The sequence below is a fragment of the Sporobolomyces salmoneus genome (genome assembly GCF_050403485.1).
Source record: "Sporobolomyces salmoneus JCM6883 DNA, S_salmoneus_JCM6883_v1_ctg1, whole genome shotgun sequence".
NCBI lineage: Eukaryota > Fungi > Basidiomycota > Microbotryomycetes > Sporidiobolales > Sporidiobolaceae > Sporobolomyces > Sporobolomyces salmoneus.
The window spans coordinates 626,443-639,338 of NW_027481162.1; the positions used below are offsets into that span (position 1 = coordinate 626,443).

At 51.0% G+C, this 12,896-nt stretch overlaps 6 protein-coding genes across 6 annotated transcripts; 4 read left to right on the forward strand and 2 right to left on the reverse strand.

Annotated features, from left to right (window-relative positions):
- Positions 1–120: 120 nt before the first annotated feature.
- On the forward strand, positions 121–1,285 carry JCM6883_007534 (U1A/U2B'/SNF family RNA-binding protein; the record flags this gene model as incomplete). The annotated part of the gene is made up of 5 exons (XM_076628365.1): positions 121–187; positions 267–439; positions 521–803; positions 874–1,039; positions 1,108–1,285. 5 exons carry the CDS (start codon positions 121–123, stop codon positions 1,283–1,285), a joined length of 867 nt encoding a protein of 288 aa, XP_076491766.1.
- A 133-nt stretch (positions 1,286–1,418) lies between these two features.
- JCM6883_007535 (uncharacterized protein) lies at positions 1,419–3,773 on the forward strand (the record flags this gene model as incomplete). The annotated part of the gene is made up of 1 exon (XM_076628366.1): positions 1,419–3,773. One exon carries the CDS (start codon positions 1,419–1,421, stop codon positions 3,771–3,773), a length of 2,355 nt encoding a protein of 784 aa, XP_076491767.1.
- Positions 3,774–4,786: 1,013 nt separating this feature from the next.
- JCM6883_007536 (uncharacterized protein) lies at positions 4,787–5,302 on the reverse strand (the record flags this gene model as incomplete). Its single annotated transcript, XM_076628367.1, has 1 exon — positions 4,787–5,302. One exon carries the CDS (start codon positions 5,300–5,302, stop codon positions 4,787–4,789), a length of 516 nt encoding a protein of 171 aa, XP_076491768.1.
- Positions 5,303–8,989: 3,687 nt separating this feature from the next.
- On the forward strand, positions 8,990–9,972 carry JCM6883_007537 (uncharacterized protein; the record flags this gene model as incomplete). Its single annotated transcript, XM_076628368.1, has 4 exons — positions 8,990–9,287; positions 9,371–9,531; positions 9,593–9,899; positions 9,959–9,972. The coding sequence occupies 4 exons, from the start codon at positions 8,990–8,992 to the stop codon at positions 9,970–9,972; spliced, it is 780 nt and encodes a 259-aa protein (XP_076491769.1).
- Positions 9,973–10,194: 222 nt separating this feature from the next.
- Positions 10,195–11,268, reverse strand: JCM6883_007538 (uncharacterized protein; the record flags this gene model as incomplete). Its single annotated transcript, XM_076628369.1, has 6 exons — positions 10,195–10,404; positions 10,465–10,553; positions 10,631–10,808; positions 10,877–10,945; positions 10,998–11,107; positions 11,190–11,268. The coding sequence occupies 6 exons, from the start codon at positions 11,266–11,268 to the stop codon at positions 10,195–10,197; spliced, it is 735 nt and encodes a 244-aa protein (XP_076491770.1).
- A 156-nt stretch (positions 11,269–11,424) lies between these two features.
- On the forward strand, positions 11,425–12,617 carry PEX11 (Pex11p; the record flags this gene model as incomplete). The annotated part of the gene is made up of 7 exons (XM_076628370.1): positions 11,425–11,427; positions 11,506–11,572; positions 11,650–11,706; positions 11,783–11,863; positions 11,958–12,097; positions 12,157–12,371; positions 12,434–12,617. The coding sequence occupies 7 exons, from the start codon at positions 11,425–11,427 to the stop codon at positions 12,615–12,617; spliced, it is 747 nt and encodes a 248-aa protein (XP_076491771.1).
- Between the last annotated feature and the right edge of the window lie 279 nt (positions 12,618–12,896).

Below are 12,896 nucleotides of genomic sequence, written 5' to 3' on the forward strand. Positions count from 1 at the left end.
TAAAGATCGTCTCCATCAGAAATGAAATGCTTGTAATCTTCAGTATCCGAGATTACAAGTTTGCGTGAAATTCACTGATCGCCTTCATCAACTCCTCACTTTCCACCGCTTTCGCCAGCAATGTCCGGAAATCCACCAAGTGTAACACTATACGTCTCGAACATCAACACCAAGATTCCGAAAGAAGGTGCGTCTTTCCCTCTCCTTCCCTCATCTCATCTCATCTCTCCCACTCACTCACTCTCCCCCTCTCTCACACGCGACAGAGGTCCGGCGATCGCTGTATTGCATGTTCAACGTGTATGGGAAAGTACTCGATGTAGTACACGTGAGACGGGACAAGTTGAGAGGGACGGCATTTGTGGTGTTTCGAGATTTGGCGAGTTCTACGAGCGCTATGAGGGGTTTAGATGGCGAAGGTTTCTACGGGAAATCACTCGTATGTCTCAACTCCCTGTCTCCCCCATCTTTCAGCAAGCGGCAGGAGAGACTGAAGGTGATTCGGGTAATGAATGTACAGAGGATCGCCTATGCGAAATCTACTTCTCACGCCACGGTAGAATTACACGAAGGACCCGAAGCCGTCTACGCGATCAAACTCGGACTACGAGAACTCGATGGTACGCCGAAAACGAACGGGTCGAAACTCACTGTTTCGGGGGCGCAGAAGAGGTTGATCGATGAGAAACGGAAGGAAAAGAGAGGGAGGGAAGACGAGGAAGAGGAAGAAGAGGAGGACGAGGATGAAGAGGGAGATAGACCGGAGAAGAAGAAGGGGAGACAGGAGGAAGAAGAAGATGATGGTACGTTCTCTCACTCATCATCCGAGTTAGCGAATTCTCGATGTTGATTGTCGTCGAGAATGTACAATAGACGCGATGGACGAAGAATCGGACGATGATGCACCAGGACCGAAACCGACAGATTCTGCGGTCGATTCAGCACTCGAACAAGCGGGTTCTCAACCGAGTCAAGTGTTGTACGTCGCTGGATTACCTCAGGAAGTCACTACCGATATGCTCTCTGCCCTATTCCAACAGTGAGTCATTGTCCTCCTCGACTCGCTAGCAAATTCGCGTCTGACAACTCCTCACGATCCATTTGCAGATACTCGGGTCTAAGTACAGTCCGACTCTTACCAGCTCAAGCAGGGTCAAAGAACGTCGGTACGGCAATGGTGGTGTACGAGACGGTGTCACAAGCAGGAGTCGCGAGGGAAGCGTTGGATGGATTCTTGGTCGATAAAGATGCTCCGATTAAATTAGATTTCGCTGCGAGTGCTTGATCTCGCTTCAAAACTTGTAACATTAGTTTGAATCAGTCTATCCTTTTCGCTCATGAGAGTGCAGAATTGCAGTAAGTGACGAAAAGTTTGCGAACTTCTTTCCCTCCACTTTTCTCTCTTATCCGCCCAGAATATGAGACGAGCGCTCTCTCACGCTAGACCGACTACAACGATACTCGCACCTCGACCTCGACCCCGACCGACTCCTATTGCAGCTGTCGATATTCGCCCCTTCACTTCTTCCTCACCTCGATCATTCTTCTTCCGACGACCTACCGTCTCCCCTACCCAGATAGTCCAAGATCTTACGAACGCAGTCAATGATGGACGCCCTGACATCGTCGCCAAACTGTACCCTTCCCTCGTCGATGCGTTCCAGAAATCTTCATCTCCCTCCTCCTCTTCCTCGTCTCCCTCCTCTGAACCCCTAGTATCCCACCGCAAGTTACAATCCTTCATGCGTACTCTCGCCCGTTCGAACCGATTCCCACTCGTTCTGAAAATGTTTCAAGATCTGCCTTCAACCTTCAACTATTCCCCCTCTGCACTCGATCATCACCTCGTAATCATGGCGTTCTGTACCTCTGGGAAAATGATCAAAGCGACTAGATGGATCGATTCGATGGAGTCTACCCACGGGATCAAACCTCACGTATCGGATTTCAATCTCGTTTTGCAAGGTTGGAGGAGGAAACGAGATTTGTACGAAATGAGACAACTCGTAGAGAGGACGATGAGGAAGAAACATGGGATCGAACCGAATGTAGTTACTTATAATACCTTCATTTCGGCCTTGTTCGAACAAGGAGGTAGGGTCGATGAAGTGAGGAAATTGAGGGAAGAAATGCGACAGAGGGGAGTTGAAGCGGATCTCTATACAGAGACGGCTCTGTTGACGGGTTATTTGGATGCGGGAGAGTTGGCGAGTGCGAGGGAAGTACAGAAGAGGTTAGGACCGGTCGTGATGAAGGCCGTGAAGAGTGGATTCGTCGATTCGACAAAATACGATACCGCGATGGTCAATGCTCTCTTGAAGTACGAAGCGAGGGTACACGGATTCGACAAGGCGGTTAAAATGACGGAGAAGTTTAGAAACGAGGGAGTACCACTTGATTCGTGGACGTTGAATTCGTTGTTGGTTGAAGGGTCGCAAGGAATCAAAACGGCAGAAGAAGGAGTGAGGTTACTCGAAGATTTGGAGGACCTCGTCGAGTTACAGGCGGATAGGAGAGCATGGTCGGCGGTCATCAACGAGCTCGCGAGGAAACGAGGAGGAGGAGGAATCGATGAAGCTCTCAAGCTCTACTCGTTCGCAAGGGACCGATCGATCGATCCCGACACGACGATGATTCACCCTCTCGTCGAATCCCTCTTGACTCCTTCCCCGACTCCAGATTCTTTCTCGACGGCGAAATCCCTCTACGAAGATTTATCGACTTCGGCTCTCTCTCACGATTTCGCTCCCGAACAACCGATCTACGCTCTCCTCCTTAACGCTTGCGCACATCCTGTCACCCTCGATCTCCCCTATTCTCGAACCCTCATCTCGGACATGAAAAGAAGAGGAATCAAACTGGAATCTTCGACGGCAATTCGACATATCGAATCCCTTATGCGAGCTTCTTCTTCCTTCGAAGAAGCGTTCGAATCCTATGACGAAATTCGAGCTCTTGACCCTTCGATCTTCACTTCGACAAACGACTACAACTCGATTCTGGAAGCGTTCCTCTCCCTCTCGTTCCCTTCTTCCTCCTCGACTCCTTCCCCAACCGCCCCTCCTCCACTCGTCATGGAGTTTCTCGCCGACATGCGTAAATCCTCCCTCCCAGCAAATTCCGTAACTTACTCGATTCTCCTGACGTACTATTCTCGAACTTCTTCCGCCTCGATTCAATTGATCGAACACCTGCATTCGTTGATCAAACTCGATATCAACCTCGATCCGGATACGGCCTTGTTCAATTCCCTCATGTCGGCTTATTCTCGTGTTGGAGCTTACAGCCAAGTTTATCGGATTTGGGAAACCTTGTTGATCAATTCTCAACACTCTCGAGGATCCGCAGGAGGAGGACGAATCGGACCGGATCAGAGGAGTTTCAGTGTGTTCTTGGATACTTGTGGGTACGATCGAAGTCAGGAAGCGCAGAAGCGAGCGAGGAGAGTTTGGAACGATGAGAAAGGGTTAGGGATCAAGCGGAATCGAAAGAATTGGGATACTTGGATCGAATGTCTCTGTCGATGGGGGAAACCGAATCTTGAGGAAGCGACGAGGGTAGCGTTGGAAGAGATGGATGGGAAAGAGGGGAGACCGAAAGCGGATCAAGCGAGTTTTGAGGTCTTACTCAAATTTGCGAGATCGTTTGGGGTCGAGGAATGGGAAGAGACGAGAAGAAGGGTGTTTGAACGGAGACCAGAGTTGAGGGAGAGCTTAGAGGACGTAGGGACCAAGAGTCGGAAGCAGTTGGACGAAGAAAAAGGGAAAGAGTAGTTTGCAATCAGTACTCCCTGGACTTTGCAAATCGATGGCCATCGCGCTCACGAGAGAGAACGTCTTTCGAGTCCCTCGAGAGTCTTTCGCTGGTGATTGAAGTGAGTTGTCGCTGAGCCAAAAACGCTTCGAGTTCTCAAGAGGCCAAAGCTCACAATTCAAGCACGAGTTCGGCAAGCTAGAATCGTAAACTTGTCGTCGCAAGTTCGCTCTCAAACTGTGACAAATGGCGCGAGGGAGACACGTCGTCGACAGAAACGAGTTCCAGTTTACAATCCAACTTTGCTCCATCTTTCGCGTTTCAACATGATCAACCTCCGCTGCGTCCCGGTGCGTTCCCCTGCTCGCCCCTACAAACTTTCCTCGATTCTTCTCCTCTCCATCCTTTTCCTAAAGTCCTTCGAAAACCTACAACTCTCTTCGTAAATAACCTGAACACCAAGCTCGCTGCACCGACTCCTCCGATTCGGGCGTCCATTGGAGCTGTTTTCCCCATCGCGTTCCTCTGTACCCGCCCACAAGTACAGAAGGGAGGGCCGAACACGGAGGTTAAGAAGGGACAGAGAGTCGATGAATAAGTCCGGCTCGGCGGTTATGAGGCGAACGTACGAGACAGCAACGTCCTCCCTCCATGCGTCTTGGGAACCCACATTCCAAAGAGTGACATGGTCCAATCTTTCGCGTAAGTCGGAGGGTAAAAGGCCGGCGAAAGCGTAGTCGAGCGAGATGAAATCAAGCTGCGCCACATAAGAGGCTAGTAGCGAGATGAGGGCAGGGAAGTTGTAATCCGGTAATTGGTAAGAGATGACTTTGAGAGACAGCAATCGGAGGGAAGGAAATGAGGTCGGGGAGAAAATGTCGACCGGCCCGCTTCGCATCGTGCAGAGGCTGAGCTCGCGGAGGAGAGGCAATATGCAGGATGTCGAAGATCGAAGCGAAGGACCCCAGACACGCAAGGTGGTCAAGTCTGGTGGCGGAAGATGAAGCCTGAGCATCCGTTCTCTTCATCCGTACTATTTTTCGAGAGGGATCGACTTACTTGGAAGGGCAGCTAGGTTGACGAGGTCGATCTCGGCAACCTTTGATTCGATGACGAGCGAACGTAATTCGGTGAACCGGGACCAATCGAAGTCGAACGAGATCGGCAAAACACACGGCGGCTGGAACATCAGGTTTCGGATCAGGGCATGATGCGCTCCTCCTCCCGCTCGGAGTCGGCTCCACCGTGTGCGTGTGCGATGATGTGATCCACCTTCGCTGATCACAATAGCGGAGAGGAGAGTTTTAGCGATTTCGTAGAAAAGTTTCGAGACGAGGCAATGGGACGAAAGTGTTTTTTGACGCAAAGAGTATTTCCTCCAGTCCTTGTCGCAATCATAGTCCTGGTAGCAATCTTCAGGTACCGTAAACTTGATAATGATCCAAATGAGTTCAGTTGGAAGGCGAGAGAATGGAGATGAAGAAGTCGAAAAGGGCGAGCGGAGGGGAGAAGAAGGAGTAAGAGCGGAGGAAGGGAGTGATGTAGACATGTTTCGGCGTTGAGAGCTACACAAAGAATCCGATTGTCAGTAATCACGTCAACGAGAGCGGAGCTGGACGAGCGATACTCGTTGCGGATCGCGGAAAGTGCGGAAAGTCAAAACTCGCATCAGAGACTTGTAAGCTTACTGATTGACCTCGACGGACGAGTAGAGCGTAGAGGAGTAGACTGTCGTGCAAGGGAGGCGAGACGAAAGAACTCGAGCCCAAAAGCTGGGCCGCCGGAACAAAGGGACGCCGCGGACACAAAAGGAAAGTGTTCATCTGAACTGCCCTTTGTCTCCAAAACCTCGGAGGGCAGTCGTCGCCATGAAATGGGAAAATTTCGAGCGCAAGACGATGAGCGAGAGCTGGAGCATTCTGGACTGTATTTGGTTCCATGAGAGAAGAAAGTGAAAACGATTGCAGCTCGAGGACCTAGAGATTAGCGAGGCACCGGGAAGCTCAGTAAGAGAAGTGACAACTCGTATAAGGGAAGAGACTGACTGGAAGTAAAGTTCAGGTGCTTCGACCGAATTTCTGTTCTACGCGACCCCTCCCGTCTAGCTCCATCTTGTTTTCCATCACCTCGCTGTACTTCCCTCGATCCTCTTCCTTTCCATCCTCTTCCTAAAGTCCTGTGAGAATCCGCTGTTCAAATACCATTCCTCTATGCCTTCCTCCCAGACAATTTCGATACCAAGCTTCTCGCAGCTGGTCCTAAAATACTCGTGATAATCGGAATAAACGAATTTCTCTAGGCACGGAGGGAGGTACAGAAGGGAGGGACGAAGACGCAGAGTCTCTTCGAGCAAATCGAGAACTGCAGTGACCGGGTCATCGTAATCATCGAGATCGTCTTCGGCTTCCACTCGAAGGTACGAGATAGGAGCTTCGAGCGACTGCAAATTTTCCAACTGGACGTCCCAGAGAGTAATGTGGTTTAGTTGCTTGAGTAATTCGGGTTCAAATAGGTCGACGAATTCGTAGGGAAGTACGAGGAGCTCAAGCTGAGGCACGAGTGAGGTCGGAAAGGACGCGATAGTACATTCTTGTGTGGACCCGCACGCGTAATAGGCGAGCTTTCGAAGGGAAGGGAGGGAGGTGGGCGTCATGCTATCGCCCGGGAGGTCGCCCATCGGGAAGAAAAGTTCGAGCTCTTGTAGACGATCTAGAGAGAAGGGGGTGCCGGCCCAGATGTTCGGACCGGCTAGGCGTAGAACAGTCAAATCTACAGTAGATTGTAAAACGAATAATTCAGCTAAGCGTGCCACGACGAAGCGAAGAAAACGCAACGACTTACTCGGCAGTTCACCGAACCTAGCGAGATCGATATTGCAGCGATCAAAGTTGATGACCAGTAAACGTAGACCGACATATTGTCGCCAATCGAGTTTGAGCGAGAATTTTGAATCGAATATAAGTTCCCGGACCAATGCAGGACGATCTCCTTCCACTTCAAATGTCCTCCAGTCGGTATAGGTATAAACACGAGACGGGCGATGAACAACAACGGCGAAGAGGAGAGGTCTCGCGATCTCGTGGAAAAGCTTCGATACGAGGCAAAGGGAAAGAAGGACTTGTTGACGCGGAAAGTAGGTCTCGGAATGGTACTGAGGTGGAACGGTCGATTCGATGATCTGTTGAACGAGCTCGGGCGGGAGTTTCGAGAAGGGAGCAGAGGTGGTGCAAGAGGGAGCAGAAGAGAGAGAGGGGTGAGTACCGAGAGTCGCAGGATCAACGTCGCTCATGCTGAAACGGTCTAGTGTGATCAGAGAGAAGTCTCATTAGTTCAATGGGGCAAGGTTCTACCTCCTCAGACTCGAGATTCTCGAGCAAGAAGCGTTCCGAGATGAGAAAGTGGGAGATGAGAATTGCAGGCTGGAACTCACCTTGATGAGCGTTCGGGCAGCGGGTAGACTATTGTATGCTTCGTCTGACTCTGGGATTGGCGGTCGTTCGCGAAACGAGGGGTAGAAGAGCAAGAGCGCAAGAGTCCCTTCGTTTCTCTCTCCCTCCCTTTCCCTTCCTCCAAATCGACACAACACCTTTGAACCGATACAAGGATATCTCAGAGTAGCTATGAAGAATCCCAATGTTAGTCACGTAGTCCAAAAGGTCGAACGAGCGATTGCTTACTCTTTCCCTCCAGCGTGTCGACCATCTCTCGCGATTACCTCCTGAACTTCTCGAGACCATCTTCAACCTTGCACACGACTACCAGTCCGATTCGAAAGATTGCCGCCTCCTTGGACCTCCATCTCGTTCCTTGAAACCCTACTTCGATCAAACAATCTACTCTCGAGTCCAGTTACGCTCCTGGTACCGACTCTACCAGTTCTGCACCCGAGTTGGAGAGGAACATTTCGCTCGAATCAGATTCCTAGAAATCGAAATCGAAATCGTGCTTCCGTTAAACGAGCCATACGTGGAGGAACAAAAGGATCCTGGAAAACCAAACGACAAGTCGCTCTCTCGAATGCTCAAACTCGCTCGATCCATGGAGGTGCTAAAAGTCACGGGATCCACTCGCCTCGCTCTCCTCGTCCTGTCTCCGAATGTCGCCGTTTCCGCCCTTCCCAATCTTCAGCTCCTCTCTCTCTGCTCTCCTTTGGAAAGTCTCGACGACCCTTTCCATCCCGCTCACTACGCCGCTCTACCTTACTATCCTTCTCTGCGCACCCTTGAGCTCTACATCTTTCGGTCTCGAAATCCGATTGATTCCCCTCCCCTTTCGCACTTCACCACGAGCACTTCATTCCACTTCCTGACCGAAATTTATCTCTCCGGCGCATCACTCGCTAGCGCCCATGCCCCAATCCTCTTGTCGTCTGCCATGAACTGCTCAAAGTTATCTCTCACCTCTATGGAAGGGGAATTCGAACTTCGAGACCTGGTCGACGCTCTGCCGAATCCCGAGCTACTCGTAACATTGAATTTGGACGTCAGCTCGTCATACAGGTTCGCACCCTGGGGCGTTCGCCGGAGGAAGGTAACCCCCGCAATCCTACGCTTCCCCAATCTCCAGTCTCTTACAATGTACGGCCGTGTTGATTGTAGAGACCCCTCTTTCTATCGAGACCTCGAAAGTCACTCCTCGCTTTGACACCTTCACTTCGGTTCCGGCACATCTTTGTCCCTCCAGCATCTCCTTGAGTCCCTCCTCGGCACGAAACTTCAGACACTCGACATCGGCGTCGTTTCCGCCGCCTGCTCTCTCGATTTCCCTGAAGGCTTCGATCCTCAAAGACTGATCCTCTACGAAGACGGCGAAGAAGCTTTGTTGGAGTTACCGGTGGAGATTTCGGGGCCCGATTGGAAGGATGACGTGACGAGGGCAGAGGTCGAAGAACTCGTTCGACTGTGCGGAGCGTTGGGGATCGAGTTAGAGGGAAGCACGCCAAGTGCTCTCCGACTGCAGCAGAGGTTTGAGAGCGGCGAACTGGATGAAGAAAGGATTGCGAGGCTCGAAGAAAGGAGGAGGAATCCCGCAGGAAGGGAAGCCGTCGACGATCGCCGTGCTCGTAGGTGAAGTCGGGATGAGACAGGCGGAGGACAGAAGCTAGGGGAAATGGTCAGAGACGGCTTTCGCCCCTCGCGCGAACCGACACCGCGGAAGTCGTCCGGAGCTTGAAATCGAAAAGAGGCCTAAACTCCATCTTCCTTCTCTCCCTTCTTGCATCTCTTCGGATCTCGACATGGCTACGCGGCACGACAGGATCACCCTTACCACTTGCGATGACCCTCCTGCATACTTGACCGTCTCTCGTTCCGCCCTCGTCGTTCAGTCGAAGGTGTTCGGCGACATGCTCTCGATGGACCTTCAACACGAGAACAACGACCACTCCATCCCGTTGGACGACAGGAAGGCAGACCTCAAGATGTTCGTCACCTTGCTCGAGGGAAAAGAAACCCAGGAGTCGTTGAACGCCCTAAAAGTTACGGAATGGGAAGCGATCGCTCGTTTGGCGGATAAGTACGATTGTGGGATAGTTCGTAAAGCGGTCGAGGCGAAAGTATGGTAAGCTCTCTCGAGATCCTCGAGCACACAGACCTTGCGCTGATGAAATCGCTCTCAGGCAAATCGAAGCGGAAAAAGGGTTCCGCAGCATTCGCTTTCACCTTGGCTGCCTGGACCGGAAGTCACAAGTCGATCGAGACGACTGCGAAGCGTGCCATTCTCGTTGAAGATCTCAAGAGTCCGGGGTTCCGTGCACCTCAAGAGTGGATGGAGAAACTCGTAAGAGATCTTGTCACCTTTTTTTTCCTTTGCGCCAGCTGACGACGTTCTCTGAGAGTAGGCAGCTTGGCGCACTTGCCAGAAAGCCGCATATTTCGATCATGCCAGTCTGCAGTTCTTCCAAGATGTCATGCTCAGATGCTCCAACCATCCCTTTTCACCTGAAAACGGAAACGCAGAACGCCACCGATTTGGTCAAATCGCCGTCTCCCGTTTCAACAATCGTTTCTCCGGTTCAATCTTTGTTGAGCAAGATTTTGCGAACTCGACCTTCTGCTTATGTAGAAGGCGTGAAATGCGAGAAAAGGTTGATAAATTCGAAAGTCTCGTCAAGCTTTCAAACAAGTTTCCCATGGATATCAACCTTGGTAAGTCGGCATATAGTAGCGGTCATAGAAGAGGGAAGCTGACAATTCGACGATCGCAGGCTCGTTGCTTTAGTCCTACTGGTTTCAACGGTGAAGGAGTTTGTGAAGAACGGCGTGATACCGCGAAATGGTACGGGAACGAAAGACTTGCGAGATCACGACAGAAAGAGACAGGAGTTCAGAGGAGAGCAAAAGCTACAGCATTGAGAGAGAATAACACAAGAACAATTCGAAATCGAAAGAAACTGAAACAGTTTGCGGCAACCTTGCGGAACCGGAGATCGTGATCATCTACCTAGAGTTGAATTCTCAATCTCTGAGGTTTGTAGACGACCTCGTCGATGGCGGGTTGAGGCGAATACCAGTCGATGAAGTCGTCTTGTTCGGGTTGACGAGGTACGGGCCAGTGCTTGTGAGCTTCCTTCTCGCTTCGCATCTTCTTTCCACTCTCGCGATAGAGATCGAGAGGAATCCAGCCAATGTAGGAAACGTCTCCGAAACCGTCCTATAGCGCAAATTCAGTCAGTTGAGGTTCATCCGAGTTGAAGAGTAAGGAATGACTCACGAAAGCGTAGATGGTGTTGACTCTGAAACGAGCGTAGAACGCGGAGTGAGGTCCACCGGGAGGGATCCATCCTCGGGCATCAGGATGAGCTGTTCGCAAGTAAGTTCGAGTGAAGAATCAGTAACTCATTCGAGACCCAAGGACGACGCAGATAGCTACAACGTACCGTGCAGGTAAGCCTGTTTGCATTTCTCGATCTCCTCCTCACCCTCGACTCGTTCGAGCGTTCCGTAAAGTGCTACCCTCATTCTCCCTGCCGCGAGATTTCCTTCTCCAAATCCGTACATGTCATTGATCGTCATCGTCAAATTAGGAGGGTTCGGTGGTAGAGCGTTGCGGTAGATCTGAAGGCACATGTGTGGTCAGATCTGATAGTTGTAAGAGCGAGGAGAGAGAAGAGAGGTGAACGAACTGCAGCGATTGGCATAGCCAACAACAGGAGATCTCCATTCGACTCTGGGTAGTGTGCATAGTACTCTTGCTATACATAGAGTCAGTTTGGTGCACGTCGAGATAATAGAAAGAAGACTCACGAGACCAAAAGGGAGCCCAGCAACTGGAGATTGCGCGTCTCGAGGGGTATTGCTGATCAAGGTTCCAACATTGTAGGCTCTGTAGGCGATCAATTCACGAGTGTGTACAGCTGTTCGATCGCGCAGGAACGACAAGTGGCGGGTCAGGAGATCGGATTCAAGATGAAGAGAAATGAAAGAGGGAGAACTGACCTGCTTCCTCAAGGGTTTCCCTAGCGGTGACTAGAGCGATAGCAGAGAGCAAAGATACGAGTAATCCTCGAGCAAACATGGTCGAAGAAGTTCGCGGTGAAATCCAACCGAATCGGCAGGAGAGAAGCCGGTTTCCTCTTTCTTCCCTCTCGACTTGCCGGTCTACTTCCGATCTAACTCTCTTCCAGCTACAATCAGCAGTCTCAGCTCTCTGTACACGAACCGATAAGCAAACATGGTACGTCTCCTTCGAATCCCTCTTTTGCTCTCCTCCCCGGTTTGACTGATCCCGATCAACTCCCCTGAACTCGCGCAGACTGTCGTTCACCAACTCGTACTCCACCCTGCGATCACCGCTTCCCTCAAAGTAGGATCAACTACCGGTAAGTCTCCGTTTCTTCCTGCTTTCTCCCCGCTTTGTTCCGAAGAGACTAATCTCTCGCATCTCTCCTCCTACAAGTCGGACGAGACAAGCTTTACCGTGCGATCCAATACTTTGCCCGCTTCCTCGCCTTCTGTAAGCGCGCTGTCACGCCTCGATCGGGCAGAAAGCGTTTCCGCTGACAGTTTCGCCTCTTTCTGACGTTGGTAAGACTGCCTCCGCAAGGGATACAGCAATGAGACCGTCGCAAGACTCGCAGCGCTCAAGTCGACCCTCGGAATGTCCCGTAAACGTGAGTCTTAGTCCTTTTCTTGGAGAATCGCAAAACGTCAAACTCGAGCTCATCGTTTCCCCCTCTCGTGCCCTCATCCCGAATGCTCTCGCAGTGATGCGTATCGGTAAACCACTCGAACACGCCCAAGCTGCCGTCAAAGCACTCGACGTCAGTGATCCCGTACTCAAATTCACTGCTCTCGGTCGTCAACTCGGTTACGCCGGTTACCTCTTCAACGATATGCTCGTCTGGGTGCGCTCCTATCTCCACCCTCAATAGGACCTCCCTGCTAACTCTCTCCTTTGGTGTAGGCTCACTCTACGAAAGTTCGACCTCTCGCCCCCGTCAAATTCAACACGATTCAACGACGAGCGGCGAAATTGTGGTTCACCGGAATCGCATTCTCGTTGGTTTCTTCGATTTACAAACTCGTTGGATTGAGGAAGAGACAACAAATCGTTTCGAGACCTCGTGGAGATGCTGAGAAGGAGATTGAGAGGAAGATTGAGGTTAGGAATATCAACGCGTTAGTCTCCCTCCTTTTCCCCTCAGCTTCAGTCTCGAACTAACACGATCGTGGGTGTCTAGTCAACTGAAAGCGGTTCAAACTCAACTCCTTCAAGATTCCCTCGATATCTTGATTCCTTCCGGTACTCTAGGTTACCACCACTTGGACGATGGAGTTCTAGGATTAGTCGGTACTGTGACGAGTATCATGGGACTCAGAAGTCAAATCAACAAGGTTTTGGGTACTGGAATCGCTTCCAAGTAAAACAAGAATTAACAAAATTGCCTCTTCCCTTCGTTTTACGATGTTCTTCTGTGTTGTTCTCTCCCGTTCTACTCTATTCAGCTTTTTTCGCGCAAGGTTGTGTGTGTCATGTCAAAGTATCGATCCGTACCTCTGCTGAGACTCCCTGGCGCCCTGTGAGTTGACGGAAATGGACCGAACCAAAAAGTCTCGAATCTTCTTCAACCTCGTACCCTCTCAACTCGGCATCTCCGCCACTATGAAAGGACCAATGGAGTGTCATGATTTCGGACAAGGTGC